Below are 18,443 nucleotides of genomic sequence, written 5' to 3'. Positions count from 1 at the left end.
TCAGTGAGGTGACCAAGAACCCGATGGTCACTCTGACAGAGCTCCAGAGTTCCTCTGTGGAGATGGAAGAACCTTCCAGAAGGACAACCATCTCTGCAGCACTCCACCAATCAGGCCTTTATGGTAGAGTGACCAGACAGAAGAAACTCTTCAGTTAAAGGCACATTACATCCCGCTTGATGTTTACCAACAGGCACTTAAAAGACTCTCAGACCATGAGAAACACAATTCTCTGGTCTGATGAAACCAAGATTGAAATCTTTGGCCTGAATGCTTAGCGTCACATTTGGAGGAAACCTGGCACCATCCCCATGGTGAAGCATGGCGGTGGCAGCATCATGCTGTGGTGATGTTTTTCTCTGGCAGGGACAGGGGGACTAGTCAGGTTCTGCTCAGGACCTCAGACTGGAGCGAAGGTTGGCCTTCCAACAGGACAGCAACCCTCAGCACACAGTCAAGACAACGCAGGAGTGGCTTCGGGAAAAGTCTCAATGTCCTTGAGTGGCCCAGCCAGAGCACGGACTTGAACCCGATCAAACATCTCTGGAGAGACCTGAAATTAGCTGTGCAGCGAAGCTCCCCAGACAACCTGACTGAGCTTGAGAGAATCTGCAGAGAAAAATTGGAGAAACTCCCCAAATACAGGTGTGCCAAGCTTGTAGCGTTATACCCAATAAGACCCGAGACTGTAATCGCTGCCAAAGGTGCTTCAACAAAGTACCGAGTAAAGGGTCTGAATACTTAAGTAAATGTGATATCTGTTTTTTAAAAATTTTAATACATTTGTTTTTGCTTTGTCATAATGGAGTATTTTGTGTAGATTGATTTAGGGAAGAAAAACAATTGAATCGATTTTAGAATAAGGATGTAATGTAGCAAAAAAATTAAAAGGGTCTGAATACTTTCCGAATGCACTGTTAGTGCATTCGTCTTAAGATGGTTAGGTGGGACAACCACATATCACAGTCATAGATAGTGACTTTATTGCGGAAAAATGTACTATCAGCAAAGTCAGAGCTAGTAAGGGGGAAAAAAGTGTCATGTATTGTCATGTTATGTCTTGTTCCTGTTCCTTCTCTTCCTTTCCTTCCCCCAGCTGTTCCTCATCTCCTCTAACTACCTCGTTTACCCTCTCCCACCTGTTCCCTTTTTCCCTCTGATTAGGTCTCTATTTCTCTCTCTGTTTCTGCTTCTGTCTTTGTCAGATTCTCGTTTGCTTCACCCTTGTCCTGTCCTGTCGTAATCTGCCTCTTCATCAGATGCTACGTGTGATCAGGTACCTCTGTCCTCTACAACCCGCGCCTACCCGGAGAGACCAGCAGTCTGTCGCCGCTAACCCTGCTATTCTCCTCTGCTGCTAGAAGGGGACTCTCCTGTTAAGATCAGAGGACTTTATGATTTATTTGTCGCCCTCTCTGCGGGTTGTCTATGTTGTCAATCGATACATCTGAAGAGGATCTATGTCTTCCCTGTGTTTTGACATTAAAAGACTCTGTTTCTGTTAAAGCGCTTTTGGGTCCTCACTCACCTGCATAACAAAAAGTTGACGAGTGTTAGTTAACGAAGATTATTTTTATGGATAACAGAATGTTTGGTATGTACTATATGATTTCCTTGCATTATGTTATAGCTTCACACTGCTAAAGCAGGAATAAGAACACAAACTGCTTATGTCAAACAGTGTGTATGTATTTGATTTTGTTATTTTGTAATGGAAATAAGAAACTGTATGTTTTTGAGGTAGTTGTAGAACAACTTTTGTTTTGTATTTTTTTTTTGCAATAAGGTTTGCCTGAACGTTTTTGAAAAAATATCAAATTAGACTGCAGCCTTATTCCCTTTCTATTAATGTAAATCCCCTTTCACAAAAAAAATATTTTGCACTAACTCTTTCTCAGCGTTTCCCAAACTCGGTCCTTGGGACCCCAAGGGGTGCATGTTTTGTTTTTGACCCTAAGACATAGCTGATTCAAATGATCAAAGCTTGATGATTAGTTGATTATTTGAATCAGCTTTGTAGTGCTAGGGCAAAAAACAAAACGTGCACCCTTTGGGGTCCCAAGGACCAAGTTTGGCAAACCCTAGTTACATTTTTAAAAATGTTTAAATATTTTTTTGTTTATTTTTTACATTTAAATTGAACCTTTATTTAAATAGGCAAATCAGTTAAGAACAAATTCTTATTTACAACGGCCTACCAGGGAACAGTGGGTTAACTGCCTTGTTCAGGGGCAGAACAACAGATTTTTACCTTGTCAGGTTTAACTCAAGCTAAGCCAAAACCATTTGGTTAATTTCTTAAATGATTTAAGAAAACAAGGCATGCCTCAGAGAAATGTATAAAATTATCTAACTTAGCACATTGTGTTTATTTTAAAAGAGAAATTTAAGCATTGAGCATGGAAGTTGCTGTTTTTTGTGTTTTGCTAGTTTCTCTCCCAGTATGTCATTAAAACTGTCTCCCCTGGTGTCAACTCTATGTTGGATGTCTAGGAATTCTTGAACTGTGTTTACATTCAGCCAAAGTGTTAACCAGAGTCTCAGTGGTGGAAAGTACATAAGTAAAAATACTTGAAAGTACAACTTAAGTAGTTTTTGGGGGTATCTGTACTTTACATTACTATTTATATTTTTGACTACTTTTACTTCACTGCATTCCCTAAGAAAATAATGTGCGTTTTGCGCCATACATTTTCCCTAGCACCCACAAGTATTTTCAATGCTTATCAGGACAGGAAAATGGTCATCCCTATCGCCTCTTATCTGGCAGACTCGCTAAACACAAATGTTTCATTTGTAAATGATGTCTGAGAGTTGGAGTGTGCCCCTAGCTATCCGTAAATAAATAAAACGAGAAAATTGCTTTGCTTAATATAAGGAATTCTAAATGATTTATACTTGTAGTTTTACTTTTGATTCTTAAGTATATTTTTGCAATTACACTTTTGATACATAAGTATATTTAAAACCATATACTTTTATACTTTTATTCAAGTAGTATTTTATTGGGTGACTTTCACTTTTACTTGAGTAAGATTAAGGTATCTTCACTTTTACTCAAGTATGACAATTGGATACTTTTTCCACCATTGCAGAGCCTCTATCTCATGGTTCCCATTCCGAAATGGAAAACGTTAACTAGTCCAGAATACCCTTGAAATATTACTGACGGAAATTTGGGTGAAGTACTGTAACATGGTGGTGCCTGTTCTTAATTTTATAACAGGGAAATGCTGATCACGAGTTTATTTGAAATGACTCCAAGTTAAGTACATTGCCTGATTCTCTTGTAATCTTAAACATGCCATGGAAGTATAAGAGGCTCCTGTTTGATCAGCTGGATGGAGGTAATTCACTAAAGGCAAATGTAAAATTGGTCTATGGAATGACTCTGATGCTACGGTGTAAATTGCTCCATGAAAATATCTACTCCATGTAAAAAAAAAAACACCTACCCTTGACAAGAGGAAATACCTCTGGAGTATTTATGATAACCTTCTGCCGACTGGTGAGGAGGTCATGGAGTACAACCATCTCCCCAAATCATCAGTCAAACATTGAAAAGCTTGTTATTTTCATCATTAACCTTATTTTGTTGCACACCATCTTTAGTTTGATGTAGCAGCAAGACTGACACAAATAGGTAGAAGTGTGAAGAAGAACCATTCTGGATGGGAAAACAAGGAAAATAACTACACTGTTCTTGCCATAATATGGACTTGGTCTTTTACCAAATATGGCTATGTTCTGTATACCACCCTTCCCTTGTCACAACACCACTGGTTGGCTCAAACACATTGAGAAGGAAATACATTTCACAAATGAACTTTTAACAGAGCACACCTGTTAATTGAAATGCATTCCCGGTGATTACCTCATGATGCTGTTCGAGAGAATGCCAAGAGTGTGCAAAGTTGTCATTAAGGCAAGGGTGGCTATTTTGAAGAATCTCAATTATAAAATATTTTTTGATTTGTTTAACACTTTTTTGGTTACTACATGATTCCATATCTGTTATTTCATCGTTTTGAAGTCTTCACTATTCTTCTACAATGTAGAAAATAGAAAGGAAAAAAAAGAAAAACCCTGGAATGAGTAGATGTGTCCTACACATCGACTCGGTACTGGTACTCTTGTTATTACATGTTATTACTTTTCTATTATTTCTCTATTTTCTCCCTCTCTGCATCGTTGGGAAGGGCCCATAAGTAAGCATTTCACTGTTAATCTACACCTGTCGTTTACCAAGCATGTGACGAATAACATTTGATTTTATTTCCATGTGATGACACTCACACAAAAATTGTTGGTGCTTTCAAGACAACTGGGAACTCGAGGTTCGACTATCCAAATGGGACTTGGAGAACTCTGACTTCAGTGCGTTAATGACATCTGGGAATTTATGGAAAAAATTAGCTCAGACTGGAAAATATCGTTTTGACCGGTCATCCAAATAGGAATTCGTTATTCTAGAGCTCCGACTTTCCGACCCAGATGTCATTAACGCACTGAAGTCGGAGATGTCCGAGTTCACAGTTATTTGTGCGTAGTTTATCTGGCAACCATCAATTTATATATACACTATACAACTCATAGGGGCGCTGTGTTGAAGCCACCATGCCTCCATCTTAGCACTCCCACCGCTGTAATCTTTTTTTAGAAGCTATAGAAATGCATTTATTAATGTCTACATATTTTTTTTACCACATGTATTATATTAGACACCTTAATGCATACATTTACATTATATGAGCTAAACATAATATTAAATAATATATCAAACCATTTTCCTTAAAGTATCATTTTTAGAGATTACTAATGTTACTATCCCCAGCGTCGTCATGGTTAGGTCGTCATTGTAAATATGAACTTGTTCTTAACTGACTTCCCTAGTTAAATAAAGGTTAAAAATAAATACTGGGGAGTGCCAATATGTCCGACCGGTGTCTTCAAATCCTCTCAAAGGCCAATAGATAGCCTCTGTAATCCAGGGTTTATATACATCACTTCCTGCAAACCATTCAATATCAGTAGACCAAAATGGCCATCATCAATAACTTGCATTTTCTTGCTTTATTGTTTGTAACATTAACAGTTGCATTGGCTAGTGCCGATGACCGAACGAAAACGGTGGAATTCAACGTAAAACCCGGCGGAGAGGTGCATACGTTCTCCGAGAAAATGGTAAACGATATTAGCTAGTTAACGTTAGTTATGCTATCTTGGTAGAGAGCTGTGATGCATGAAATCTCGCAACAACATTCAGCTAGGAAACAGTACTGCTAGTCAGCTAGTGAAGTCGTGTATTCTGCATTGTGTGCTCAGCACAATTTTGTCGTCAATGAGCTGTTTATCTTACTGTTTATTAGATAATGTGTGAGGCACATATGAATACGAATTGACTGCTTAGCCAAATAGGGTTAGCCAGCATGCTAACTTGCTGGATAACTCCCTGCAAGCTATCTTGTTGAATATTCACATAGCTATGCTTGCTCATTTAAAATAACAACCAGGCATATGCTGGTACCACTCACAGTTGTCAATTAGAATTCATATTTAAAAACAACCAAGATTTTTGAAAAGACTTTGGTCGTCGCATGATGATGAGGAAACGACCTCTGATATGCTGACACGTCTCAACTAGAGTGCCACAAGGAGGCCATTCATTGGTCTAGAATTGAGCTATATTTCCTCCATGCTAATTTTCCAGAGTCAATAGCTGTGTTCGAATACTCCTACTAACCGTACTATTTGTCACGTAAATTGCTTATTGGTATGTATGGATTTATTTTTTGGATTTATTTTTATTTAAAACAAATCAGTACAAAAGGTACGTTTTTTAAAATAGATTTATTTCACCTTTATTGAACAAGGCAAGTCAGTTTATTTAATCTCTCTCCAGTTTATTTTGTAACTCAAATCAGTTCCATCTTCTCCTCCCCAAGAGGCTGGCCGGGAACCTCTGAGATGATCACCTTTTTCGCCTCGGTCTTAGCAAGATGACCACCAGATTTAACATTTATATATCTATATATATATATTTTTTAGCCCCTTTTTCTCCCCAATTTCATGGTATCCAATTGGTAGTTAGTCTTATCTCATTGCTGCAACTCCAGTACGGACTCGGGAGAGGCGAAAGTTTGTCCTGCGAAACACAACCAACCAAGCCGCATTGCTTCTTGACACAATGCCCACTTAACCCGGAAGCCAGCCACACCAATGTGTCGGAGGAAACGCCGTACACCTGGCGACCGTGTCAGTGTGCACTGAGCCAGGCCCGCCACAGGAGTCGCTTGTGCGTGATGGGACAAGGACATCCCTGCCGGCCAAACCCTCCCCTAACCTGGATGACGCTGGGCCAATTGTGCGTCGCCCCATAGGTTTCCCGGTCGCGGCCGGCTGTGACAGAGCCTGGACTCAAACCCAGATTCTCTAGTGGCACTGCGATGCAGACCACTGCCCCACTTGGGAGGCCGACTACCAGATTTTCTAAGGTCTTTGGCCACCTCAAATTGAAAGAGCTCCCAGTTCTAGCAATATGATTTTTCTCCACAAGCCCTTTCCCAAAAGTATGAGAACAGACCTTTAACCTCACTTAACTATATCATTATTTAATAAGGAGCTATTTAGCTTCCAGTAGGATGCTCTACCAAGGTTAGTATCAGGGGTCAATATTTTGACATCAATGTAAATGGCCCTATGGTCTGTGAGGGGACTAGTACAAGTATTTTTAGTAACACACTATCAATACATTTCAATATAAGCCAAAATTCTATCCTGGACTGTCTGGAACCTGTTTTGTTACTCCAAGTCAATGATCTATCAGCCTGAAACCGCTCACCATATATCAGTAAGATCAAACCTTTCCATAAAAAGTATTAAACCAAATTCTGATAGATTGTCCCCAGGTAGGCCAACCAATCAGTTGAATTATCTATAGTATTGTTAAAGTCTCCTCCTATCAATAATAACGAATTGGGACATTTAGATAACCATGGAAGTATATGTTTCTCTACAGATTCAAGCAACTCATCATTCTCATGTTTGGCGTTGTACCCGTAGAAGTTTACATTAATGAGCGTAATGTCATTGTAACTGATCACAAGACAAATAGTGATCAATGGGGTCACAGTCCGAGTGTAGAATATCACTACCAAAGGTATTTTTCATTGTAATGACTCCAGCAGAGCGTTCAGAGGCATGTGAAAGTCAAATACTGTTGCCCCACTGACTTCTAGAAGTTGGCATCAGCAGAAATTGAGTGTCTTTTTTAATTATGGATATAGATAGTATGTCTGAAGTTCCCGTATGTCGTACTACATTCGGCAAACTCCGAAGTATACAAGCAGTGGACCCTTTCTATGCTTTTCTGAGCTTTTGGACACTTTCCGTGGCTTCACAATATTTTCAGATTTGAAGAAAGTGGCGGAAAATATGCAGCCAAAGTCTGACGAAAGCGGATACAAATGAATTGCTTTAACTAATTATGATAAATGTCAAGGCAATGTAATAAAGTAATGCCTTTTCAAATAAGTTATGTTGTCTGACAATTTGTTAGCTTCGCTAGCCTTACGAACTGCATATCATTACAGCAATTGCTTGTATGTACCGGTATGTTAGCTAGCTACCGTCCTAACACTAGTTGGCTACTAATACATCGGACTTGCCAGTATATTAACTATCTAACTAACTACCATAAGCTTATTGACTTGATTGTACACGTCATTCTTAGCTTAGCTAAGTGGTCTAGTCGTTGTGCGTTCTCAATGGACATTGTTAATGCAGTAGTAAGATGTCTAACAAGCAAGCTGCATAGCAACAGCATCCACTCCCGGTAGACAGGTGAAGTGCTAGTAAACTCAACTGAAAGGATACCGTTTGTTTACAAATGAACTAATAGCATGTAGTATATACTCATTAAGTACACAGTATGTTAGTATGGGTATTCGAACACAGCTAATGTTTTATGTTCAATCACAATTATAAACTGGGTGGTTCGAGCCCTGAATGCTGATTGGCTGAAAGCCTTGGTACTGTATATACAAATAATTTGTACTGTTCTAATTACGTCGGTAACCTGTTTTTATAATAGCAATAAGGCACCTCAGAGGTTTGTGGTATATGGCCATATACCACACCTCCTCATGTCTTATTACTTCATTTTAACCTGGGTAGTTAGGCTTCTGGATGCTGACTGGTTGCAAGCTGTGGTAAATGATGCCAAGTTTAAAACAACTGGGAACTAGGAAATACTAGGGGGAAAAGAAGAAAAAACTAGGAAACTTCTGACTTCAGTGCGTTAGACAACTGGGAGCTTGGGAAAAAACGAGCTCCGACTGGGAAATAGTTTTGAACTGTCATCCAACTTGGAATTCCATGTCGGAAATTGGCACCTTTCTAGAGCTCTGACTTTCTGACGACTGACATCGTGATATGACCTAGTTTTTTTTCTCAATTTCCCAGTTGTCTTAAAAGCACCATGAGACAATATACCAGGAGTATGATGCAAAACAACTTGTTTATTCTAATTACGTTGGTAACCTCTTTATAATAGCGCTCCTCAGGGGTTTGTGGTATAAAGCCAATATATCACGGCTAAGGGCTGTATCCAGGCACTCCGTGTTGCGTTGTGCCCAAGAACAGCCCTTAGCCGAGTTGTATTGGCCATATACCACACCCCCTCGGACCTTATTGCTTAAATATACAATGGTAGCCTATGCATTTGAAAATCAAGTGCCACTATTTTATTACAAATTGCAGATCTTTGAAATAATAATGAGCTAATCAGCTACAGTAGCTGTAATTTGACTCCCAAACACATTTGTCTTGTCTATTAATTATGTTAATTCCTGGCTCCGTTTAATCACCAAGAAAATGTAATTAATTTCTACAATTCCTACTACTTTTACAGAGAGAATATGAATGTTCATTCACTTACGCATCACAAGGGGGAACCAATGAGGTAAGTTGTATCCTAATCAAAGTCGAGGTTATTTCAACCTAGTCTAGTGTTGAAACAGGCTACCTGCTGTAAACGGATGAATAGCTTTCTAGTGTGAAGTGTAAAACTCAATTCTAAAGTAGATCATCAGAAAGTACATTTCAACCTTTGTCATACTACTCGCATATCTAAAGAATACTTGAAATCTTGATATTCTAATAACATGTATTCATGTTGTTTTAACAGCAATGGCTGATGAGTGTGGGCCTAAGCGATGATGACGGCCTGTTCTCCTGCTCAGTGTGGAGGTAAGCTGTAAATCAGTCTGAGCTTACACTCTGAACAACGGACGTTAGGATGCAGAGCTCCATGTACACTGAATGACTTACTCATTCGAGTGCCGCATGGTGGTTATTCACCCGAGATGTCCCAGGTCAATCAGTTCCAGTTTGTCATCTTGGCTTTGCCTAATAAATAACTAATAGCGGAATCAGACCTCTGTAGTGATTTAATCAGTCTTCATTTTGATTTCTTCCTTTTTGTTGACAGACCCCAGGGGAAGTCGTACTTGTTTTTCACTCAGTTCAAGGCAGAGCTGAAAGGAGCCAAGATTGAATATGCCAGCGCATATGTAAGTATCCAACATACAGATGGGTAATCTAATTTGCTATCATATCTGTATCTCTACATAATAATGCATTGGAACAGAAACATTGCGAACATGTTTTGTTGTATAAAGAAGATAACATATGTCCAATATCAGCATATCGTTGCTGTAGCATTGACCTGTCTTCCCCTCTGGGCTCCTGGTTCAAGTGCACTATTTTCTATCTGTGATAAGAGGTAAAACTGCATAAACCCATGGAAACATTTCTTCTGAGTTTCCAGTGTGTACCAACACATTTACATTTACATTTAAGTCATTTAGCAGACGCTCTTATCCAGAGCGACTCACGTTGTCTGACTTCATCCTGATTTACTGGCAAAGCTAGTATAGAGTTTTATATGGGTAGAGATTATCAGATTTATGGCAAGTCACATACTGTAGGTATGTGTTTATTTGGACAGTGAGGCTAAAACCTTTAATTTGGCACTACACTCCAGCATTTTGGATTTGAGAGCAAAGGTTTTATATGGGGTGACAGTACAGAATATCACGGTTTTATTTGAGGGTATTTTCATACATATGTTTTACCTTTTAGAGATGAAAGCACTTTATGTATCTAGTCCCCCCGTTTTAAAAGGTGTCGTTAATTTAGGACTGTTTTCGGCTGGCGTCAAGCCAGCCCAATTTTCAAACGCACTTGTTTGCAATTCCGACCTGTTGGCGCTCTTCTGTTTTCAAACCCTAGCGCCAGGATTGGTAATTTACCTGAACTCGCTTGCACGGAGATTGGGTTGTGCCCAATGCGTACGCCAAGTAGCCAACACAAAGGGTTTGACTCATGAGACCGCTTTGAAATATATCTTAATCACCGAAGCTTAATTAAAATATCAAGTTTGGGAGTTTCCTTTTTACTCTATGTAATTGTACATTATTTTAGCCAGCGTATTATTATTTTGGATGTGCAAAAACACCTCCATGTAGGCTATATTTCCATAATGCAGTGGTGGAACAAGAACCCAATTGTCATACTTGACTGAAAGTAAGATTACCTTAATGAAAAAAAGACTCAAGTGGAAGTCACCCAATAAAATACTAGAGTAAAAGTCTAGAAGTATTTTGGTTTTAAATACACTTAAGTATCAAAATTTGAAAGTATAAATATTTAAAATTCCTTTTATTAAGCAAAGCAGATGGCACCATATTCTTGTTATTTTTATGGATAGCCAGGGGCACACTCCAACACTCAGACATATTTAATTAAACGAAGCATGTTAGTTTAGGGATGACCAGTGTGCGAATTGGACCATTTTCCTGTCCTGTTAAGCATAAAAAACAGTAACAAGTACTTTTGGGTGTAAGGGGAAATGTATGGAGTAAAAAGTACATCATTTTCTTTAGAAGGTAGAAGTAAAAAATAAATACCCAGAAAAACTACTTAAGGAGTACTTTAATAAACTGTATCAATCCACAATGGACTAGAAAGAAAATGTTCCGTGCCCCCAGCTGATTTGGAGTTGGTTGACAGCACGAAGACACCAATAACAGAATTTGCGACAACGGCAAGTTGCCCATAAATTTCCTTCAAGTCATTGCGCTAACGCTATTTGGCATTGGCTCACAACACTAGTAACTTCCTTCATACTGGACACAGTGACATATAGTATCCACGACTTCATCTGACTGGGGAAGTACTGTATTTACAGGGTCTCATTGCCAAAATCCCAAAGTATCCCTTTAAGCCATCAACCCAGCCCTTTCATTGAAATCATAATAGCTACATTTTATAGCCCTGTCGTTAAGGTTTACATTGCATTTGGTTTGTTAAAAAGGAGCCCTTAGTGTAGGCCTATTAAATCAGTTATAGTTATCCGTAATCATGGTAGCATCCACGTTAATGTAGAAGTGTTCAGAAACATATTCTATTCTTATTTACGATAAAAGTGATACATTATTTACCATTCATTTATATTGGGCACTAAAGTATCTGAAACGCAAACAAAACAAACTGAAAATGCATCCAACACGTTTGTAGAGTCACAAGCCTGATGTAGTCATTGCGTGTGAGGAATATGGGACCAAGTATTACATTTGACTAAATGTAATACACTATAAGCGAATTAGTCCAAATAATTGATACCTTCAAATAGGGGGGGGGCTAGATTGCCTACAAAGTGCATTCATTTCTAAACGGTAAAACGTGTGTGAAAATACCCTCAAATAAAAGGTGACGTTGTCAACTTTTTCTCAAATCCAAAATGCTGGAGTGTAGAGTCAAATTAAAAGATGGAAAGAAATGTCGTATTCAGTATGTTTAGTAATTGCTTGCTTTTCTAAAGTCTACCAGTCTACCAATATTGCCAGCAGGCATCCCAGCTAAAATAGACAAGCTAGCTACTCTAACTTGATTGATTGCCTGAAATGGCTTCTTGGTAGCTAGTTACGAGGTTGGGAATATCTGGGCAAAGCCTACTTTATACAATTCATAGGTGGCTAGTAGTATTAGAGAAACACATGTAACAAAAGTTTATTTGATTTAAACAGAACAAATCTGAGAGGGAATGTGCCCCTGTCCCCCGTTAAGGGCTCTGTAGGGGGATGAATGAGAGAACTATATATATATATATTGCAGTCAGAATACATTGTTAGCATGTAGCATTCAGATCTAACAATGTGTTCTTCTCCAAAGTGAATGCTGCAGTGTTCAGAGTTCAGGCAACGGTCTCAGATTAGTCGTATCACATGTATGTTGCACACAGAGTTCTAAGGCAGTGATTCCCAAACCCTGTTTGTGCTGCGGCCCACCCACCGTCAACTTCTGATATCCCTCTGATTTACTAAGTAAACTAGACCAATGATTGTAGTCACGACCCAGTTTCTCGCCACAACTCCACACGAATCAATGGCAACCCACCAGTGGTTCCCAAAACTCCATTCCGGGAAACACTGTTCTGCGGAATCTGACAGGGGGAGGAGGCTTTGTACATCGCAGCACAACACCGCTCGACCACAGGGCTCTCGTTGAACAGCCTTCCTCGCAAGGACAAAGCCCCAGAAAGGCGCTGTCATCAGAACAGCACTGTTCATCCTCTCCTCCTGCCGTCACTGTCCCCTGGGAAAAGACAGAAAGAAAATGACTCCCTAAACGTTGCGATGAAAATAACCAGCGCTCCTGAGAAGCAGATTAACTCCTCAACCTAGTCTCTCCACTGTAACTCTCTTTGCCTCTGCCATGATGACTCTTTTTCCCCATTCACCCTCCCATTCCCTTGTTTGTTATTTATTTTCTCGTCAATCCCCTGCTCTCATCTCTCCCCGTCATCCTCTCCACAGTCCCAGACTGCAGCGGGAGGACAGAGGGATGTGACTTTGAGGGAAGATGAATTCACTGTGGGAGATTCTACAGGTGAGATGACTAGTCTGCTTACTGCTGATCTACTACACTCCATCTGTCTATCACAGCAGCTCAAAACTGCTACAAAGGTGGATGGAATTGATGATGGATCTAAAATCTGCCATCATAGCTATGATTTTCCAAACTGAAGATTTCATCTACAATTTATTACAACAATCTACTGAATGTTGTTTTTGATTGGACGTTGTACTTGTGTTTTGATGATGCGGTAACTCATTTCCTCTCCTGTCGCCCTTTCAGTGACCCACAAAGACGGGAAGTTCCGCGCTGAACTCTCTAAACTGACCATTATTGCCCGGACACGACACGATGAGCTCTAATTGGCTGGAAATCTGAATGACTATTGTCCAATCGTGAGATCCAGGCGAGCTCTCAAGGCAGGCAATGTGCTCTACTGTCCATGACAGTGGCAAATGGATGACATTTAAACAAAAGGACAGCCTATCAGCTTGGTGGTCTACAACTTTACTGTTCAATAAATCTATATATATTTTTGGGGGAGTTTCTTTTAGGAATATGGCTTTACTGTTTGAGAATGTATGTGGGGATGCCTGATCTTGGCAGGTTTAGAAAGATGTAGTCTCAGCATAAGACTTAAATCCTCTAAGCCAGGGAAATGTGAGTAGTCTATTGTCTTCATCGTGCACACGTAAACAATTATGGTTTTTTCCAATCAGCCGCTTCTCTCTGGAAGTAAATGGTTAACCCAGACAGAGTAGAGCAGGGAACCCAGATTCTGTGTTTTTGATCTGCATGGAGCACCTGATTCAACCAACCAATCGTCATTCAATGCGGTTGATGACGTTTTACTCCTACCAACAGTCTTAATGAAGCTAAGTTGAGCTTTAGAACAGACACTAATTTGGCCCACCAGGATTAGAGATGTACTGTCTTGCCTTGATTTATGGGACAGTTAGCTAGCAGCACGTACCATATCCATCCAGGTTTATCCCTCTGTCCAGAGGAGGACCTTTGTGTTGATAGTGGAGTCCCCCCTCCTCGTCAGCGAGAGTCCCTGGGGTCCCAACAGGAAATGCCACAAGGCGCTGACAGGCATCGAGAGACAAACAAAGTTACATTTTTTTTTTTTAAATAGTCTTTTCTACTCTGTGTTCTGATTCACAATGTGCAACGTATGCTCCAATAAAAGTCATGCCTGGGAATGTGAAATGTTTGTTCTCCTGTTTTGTTTTGACAGAGCTGTGCTTGATCAGAAAGTCCCTGCTGTGTGACGGTTGTCAGCTTGGATTACTTTCAGAAAAGTTGAGTGCTGATCTCATGCTCTTGTTTTCCAGTTCAGCAGGCTCAATAGCATTACATCCAGTGTAACTAGAATGTTCCACATAAGAATGGAGCTATTACGTAAAGTCATTCAAAATGCTTAACGTTTTTGGACATTACAAATGTATGCGCGTGCACATCAGTCTTGGCAATGCATGGTTTTCCCTCCACTACAATGGCTCCTTTATTTGCCAATGGTTCTGTTGGTTGAGTTGCATTCCATCTCAAACTATAAACACGTCATTACTATTGTCCATCTGTTACTAATCAAACCTTTTACTTTCCCGTGTCTATTTAAGCATCAAAAAACATAGCCAGAGCCAACATTGTTTAAAATTGCATTGGCATGTATTCCTAAAATCTCTGATTAGAACGATGTTTCCAGTCCAAAAGCATCTGCGGACGTACATGTCATGACCACAAGAGGGCATCAAGTGAAAACATTGATCTACAACATTCAATGACGTTACAACTGGGATACATTTAGATTGCTTCTGAACTACAGACACGATGATACGACCCAATGAGTGAGTCATGATGTCTCTCACGTAAGTCATGATGTCTCTCACGTAAATGATCTCAGGCAGTTTGGCCTGCATTTCCCTGTATCTCCTGACTGACATTTACAGGGAACAGATGGTGCTTGTAGGGTGGGGGTGGTGGGGGGTCAGGGTCAGGCTAGAGGCAGGAGAAATTGCGTCACCACGGACCGTTTGAAGGGTAGGACTAATGATCAGCTGCCCCCCCTGTCTCTGTCCCCGTCTCCCCTGACACACATCCAAGCACAGGGTAACCAGGTCAGCCAAGAGACACATGACGCCAAAGAGACCTCACTTCCTATTTGGCCCTGTCAATATCCTGCAATGTGAGCATCTGCATCGGGCCCTAATCGTTGCAAGTGCAGTGGAGCCAGCTGTTTCCGTCTCTTACCCTCCTATTAAGATGAGATCCGAGCCAAGAAAGGGGGACACAGTGTCAGCACAAACGCAGCATGGCTTTGCTGACACATACTCACCCCGAGATGCCTCCCGTCGCCTTGGGATTTTGGTCTCTGCTCAATATGGCGAGCCTTAAATCACCCTCTACTCCTGCAACTCTGGCTGTGGCTCCATCCATCTGACGGACTCCCTCACACCGTTGTCGAGAGCAGTCTTCTTTTCACAGTGTATGGGGGAGCCTTCCTGGGATCCTTTCCTTTACTCACCCGATCAAAGTGTCCATTGTGCGGGTAAGGAGGAGGCTTGCGGCCCCTGGTCCCTGGAACTCTTCCTGGGCCGTGAGGGGCCATCTGGCCCTGGGTCAGCCCCAGTGATTTAGCAGATGTTGGCCTCAGCCCCTCCACCCTGGTCTCAGGGTCTCTGGGTGGTCTGACAGGGAGAGGCTCCACAATGGGTGGCCCCGCTTGGTTCGCTATGGTGACAGAAAGACCAAGGGCAGATGGGTGAGGGGGACTACTTTTTTTTGGGGAAAGCCCAAGGTTGTGAAAGAGAGTAGGGTTAAGGGGGTAATGTAGACTGCTCTTTTTGGGGGAAGAAGCAGGGTTGTGTGGGTAATGCTGACTCTTGACTGAGGGAGCAGCGGTGTTGGGGTGAGGTGGGTTGGTACTGAGGGGGGAAAGAGCAGGGGTGGGAGGGCGAACAGGGCTACTCCTATGAGGACTGAGAGCAGGTTGGTGGGGGAGGCAGACCAGGCTGGAGGCAGGGTTGTGAGGTTGGAGTGAGTTAGTCCTGATGGGGGAAGACAGAGCTGCCTCCCCCTGCCTGGCCTCCTCACCCCTGAGCCTCTGGTGGCTGCTGCCCTTCGCCACTCCACTGGAGCTGCTGTCGCCGGGCAGGCTGGGGCTGGCCTCTTCACTCAGGTCAATGGACGAGGTCAGCAGCTCAATCTGCTGCACCACCTGTGAGAGGGATTAGGCTACATGGTCAGAGATGAGACGGGGAGAAAATGAGACTGGAGAAAACGTTTGATCTGTGTGCTCGTGTTGTTGCTAGACTAATTGTTTTTTCTCACTTAACTATTCAAGTTCTCTGGCGTCTTCCTTCAGGTCCCTGACCTGGTCTGAGAAGAGATTTTCCCTGGCCACATTGCAACAGCGTCGCTGGATGTTTCTCTACACATTTATTCAACTTTCTAACGTTTGCAATACCCTCGCTCTCGGGCTGCCCTGATGCTGGGCTTTCAGATGCAGCCAGATACTGTGAGGGGACGATTTACGTGTCACTTTTACAGGATGAGGGTCAAGGTTCAGGCGTTTGAATAAATGGATTAAAAGCATTGTTCCAGCTGCTCCCCTGTCAACATCTGGTGGTGGAAGGACTGGAGAGGAGACGGTGCCGCTGCTGAGCATCACTTTCAACCATTGCATACATTAGGTAAATGGAGCATAGCGAACGCCACTTCCTACCTTTAAAAATTCAGTGAAATCTTCACTTCTGTGCTGTTTTATAGAAAGACTGTCACACTGTGGTGGATAGACACTTTGCAAGCAGTGGTTCTGAGTGCCAGTATTACAGTGTATATCAATGTAGGCGCCTCTTTTTAATGATTGTAAACGTAACAAAGTAGGGACTGGGATTATGCTCTTTCTGGGACGTGCAAAAATAGCCCACGGTACAACTGCTCTTCGCAGTCCCTTCAGGACCTGAAATAGCATGATAGTCTGTTTATACGAATATCAAAGGAACATCAAAAGATCCTAGCTGTGATATTTGTAGGCTATATGACAATACCAGGATCTCGCTCTCCCTCAGAAACAATTTAAAATCCTTCTATCAAAGACAGACCATAGCTGTAACTTATAGGCAAACAGAAATGTCTTTACCTCCTTCATCTCCTGATGGATGTCCTTCAGGCCTCCTAGAACCTCCTCCAAGTTCTCCACCACTCTCCGGATCTGATCCCGGACAACCTTCTGGTGCTTCTTTGACCCAGTCAGGCCTGACCCACTCCTGGAGCCCTGGTCACCTCTGGGGGGCCTGGTTTGGATGTCTTCTAAGGCGGGACATGGCTTACTGAGACTCTGCTGGGGTCTGAGAGTGGGACCTCTCATATCTCTCTGAGGAACCTCTGTGGAGAAGATGACATGCAGAGAGCTGGGTCCATTGTAACCCTCCACAGGTCTTGTCAAGTCTTGCTGGTGTAGTTTGGTCTCTGGTCCGCTTACTGGTCTAGTCAAGTCTCTCTGACTGTTTCGGACATTCTTTTTGTTGGATCTCAAGGTGGAACTTAAACTCTGGTGTCTTGGTAAGCCCTGTGTGGCTGTAGCTGAATCCACCCAGCTGGATGTATGAAGGTCTCTCTGACAAGTCTGTCTGGAATAGCCCCAAAGCTGGTCCTCCAAACAAACAGGCACTTTACAGCCGTCTTGACCTTTGAACTGTGTTGGCTGAGCGAGGGCGGGGGCCTTCACGTACTTCCTGACTGAAGGGTGTAGTAAAGACTGGCAGGCATTCCCAACAAAGGAGCATTCTGTGTAGTAGTCCCTGACAGACGCCCTGTGTCTCAGGCCTGGTGCTGGAGACTGGCCATGGCTCCACCTGGAAGGGCTGCCCTCTTGGCTTCTCAAATCTGGCTGCACACGATGCTCCCACAAGCCGAAGCGCAGCCTCCTAGCCTCCAGGCACAGTTCATTCAAATGGGGACCCGTCCTTTCCTTCCCATGTATGTTGTTCATCACCTCTTGTGATGTAAAGCCTACCTTCTTGACTCTGTTGGGATAGGTAAGGTTGGCGTCAGCCCGCCCGCACTGCCCATTGAGTCCCATTTCACTGTGGTGGGCCCTGAGTCCATTGTGAAGCCAGAGGTTGAGATGAGGGTTGCTGTGTTGAAAGCCTCTGTGCTCCCCAGGCACTCTGGAGTCTGAGAACATGATAGAAGCAGTCCAGCAAGCAGTCACAGAGGAAGACTCCTTAAAGAATGAGCTTTTCCTCCAGCTTCCCGCCCTTGCCATTCACATGGAATGTTTTTCTCATTGACTTCTCTCTCTTCCTCTTTCTCCCCCCCAAAAATGTATTCCGCTTATTTCTTCTTAGACCCCCACCCACTTGCTCTCTTTTCCTGTTCAAGCCTGTGTCTGCCTCTCACTCGCTTTCCCTCCCTGCATCTCTGGCTCAGTTGCTGTGGCACGCTTCCTGTCTCTCCCTCTCTCTCACTCATTCCCCCCCTGCACTGCGCTGGCTCTCTTTCTTCCTCCCACTCTCTCT

The 18,443-nt window shown here is 42.2% G+C and overlaps 2 protein-coding genes across 2 annotated transcripts; one reads left to right on the top strand and one right to left on the bottom strand.

Annotated features, from left to right (window-relative positions):
• The first annotated feature begins 4,997 nt into the window (after window positions 1–4,997).
• On the top strand, window positions 4,998–14,130 carry LOC115108220 (myeloid-derived growth factor-like). Its single transcript, XM_029632308.2, has 6 exons — window positions 4,998–5,184; window positions 8,912–8,962; window positions 9,188–9,249; window positions 9,491–9,572; window positions 12,879–12,951; window positions 13,201–14,130. The coding sequence occupies exons 1-6, from the start codon at window positions 5,041–5,043 to the stop codon at window positions 13,278–13,280; spliced, it is 492 nt and encodes a 163-aa protein (XP_029488168.1). The 5' UTR covers window positions 4,998–5,040; the 3' UTR covers window positions 13,281–14,130.
• On the bottom strand, window positions 13,638–18,233 carry LOC115108219 (uncharacterized). Its single transcript, XM_029632307.2, has 2 exons — window positions 17,063–18,233; window positions 13,638–16,138 (listed from the first exon to the last, which is right to left on the bottom strand). The coding sequence occupies exons 1-2, from the start codon at window positions 18,188–18,190 to the stop codon at window positions 15,371–15,373; spliced, it is 1,896 nt and encodes a 631-aa protein (XP_029488167.1). The 5' UTR covers window positions 18,191–18,233; the 3' UTR covers window positions 13,638–15,370.
• Between the last annotated feature and the right edge of the window lie 210 nt (window positions 18,234–18,443).

This window comes from Oncorhynchus nerka, linkage group LG24 (assembly GCF_034236695.1).
Source record: "Oncorhynchus nerka isolate Pitt River linkage group LG24, Oner_Uvic_2.0, whole genome shotgun sequence".
Taxonomy (NCBI): domain Eukaryota; kingdom Metazoa; phylum Chordata; class Actinopteri; order Salmoniformes; family Salmonidae; genus Oncorhynchus; species Oncorhynchus nerka.
This window is presented reverse-complemented; position numbering and strand designations above follow the sequence as displayed.

Excerpts from the sequence above, each read along its gene's own strand:
- LOC115108219 (XM_029632307.2), bottom strand. The coding sequence starts at position 18,190 with ATGGCAAGGGCGGGAAGCTGGAGGAAAAGCTCATTCTTTAAGGAGTCT. Across the intron at positions 16,139-17,062 it reads TCCATCAGGAGATGAAGGAG|GTGGTGCAGCAGATTGAGCT; the intron begins GTAAAGACATTT and ends TCCCTCTCACAG.
- LOC115108220 (XM_029632308.2), top strand. The coding sequence starts at position 5,041 with ATGGCCATCATCAATAACTTGCATTTTCTTGCTTTATTGTTTGTAACA. Across the intron at positions 5,185-8,911 it reads ATACGTTCTCCGAGAAAATG|AGAGAATATGAATGTTCATT; the intron begins GTAAACGATATT and ends CTACTTTTACAG. Across the intron at positions 12,952-13,200 it reads CACTGTGGGAGATTCTACAG|TGACCCACAAAGACGGGAAG; the intron begins GTGAGATGACTA and ends TCGCCCTTTCAG.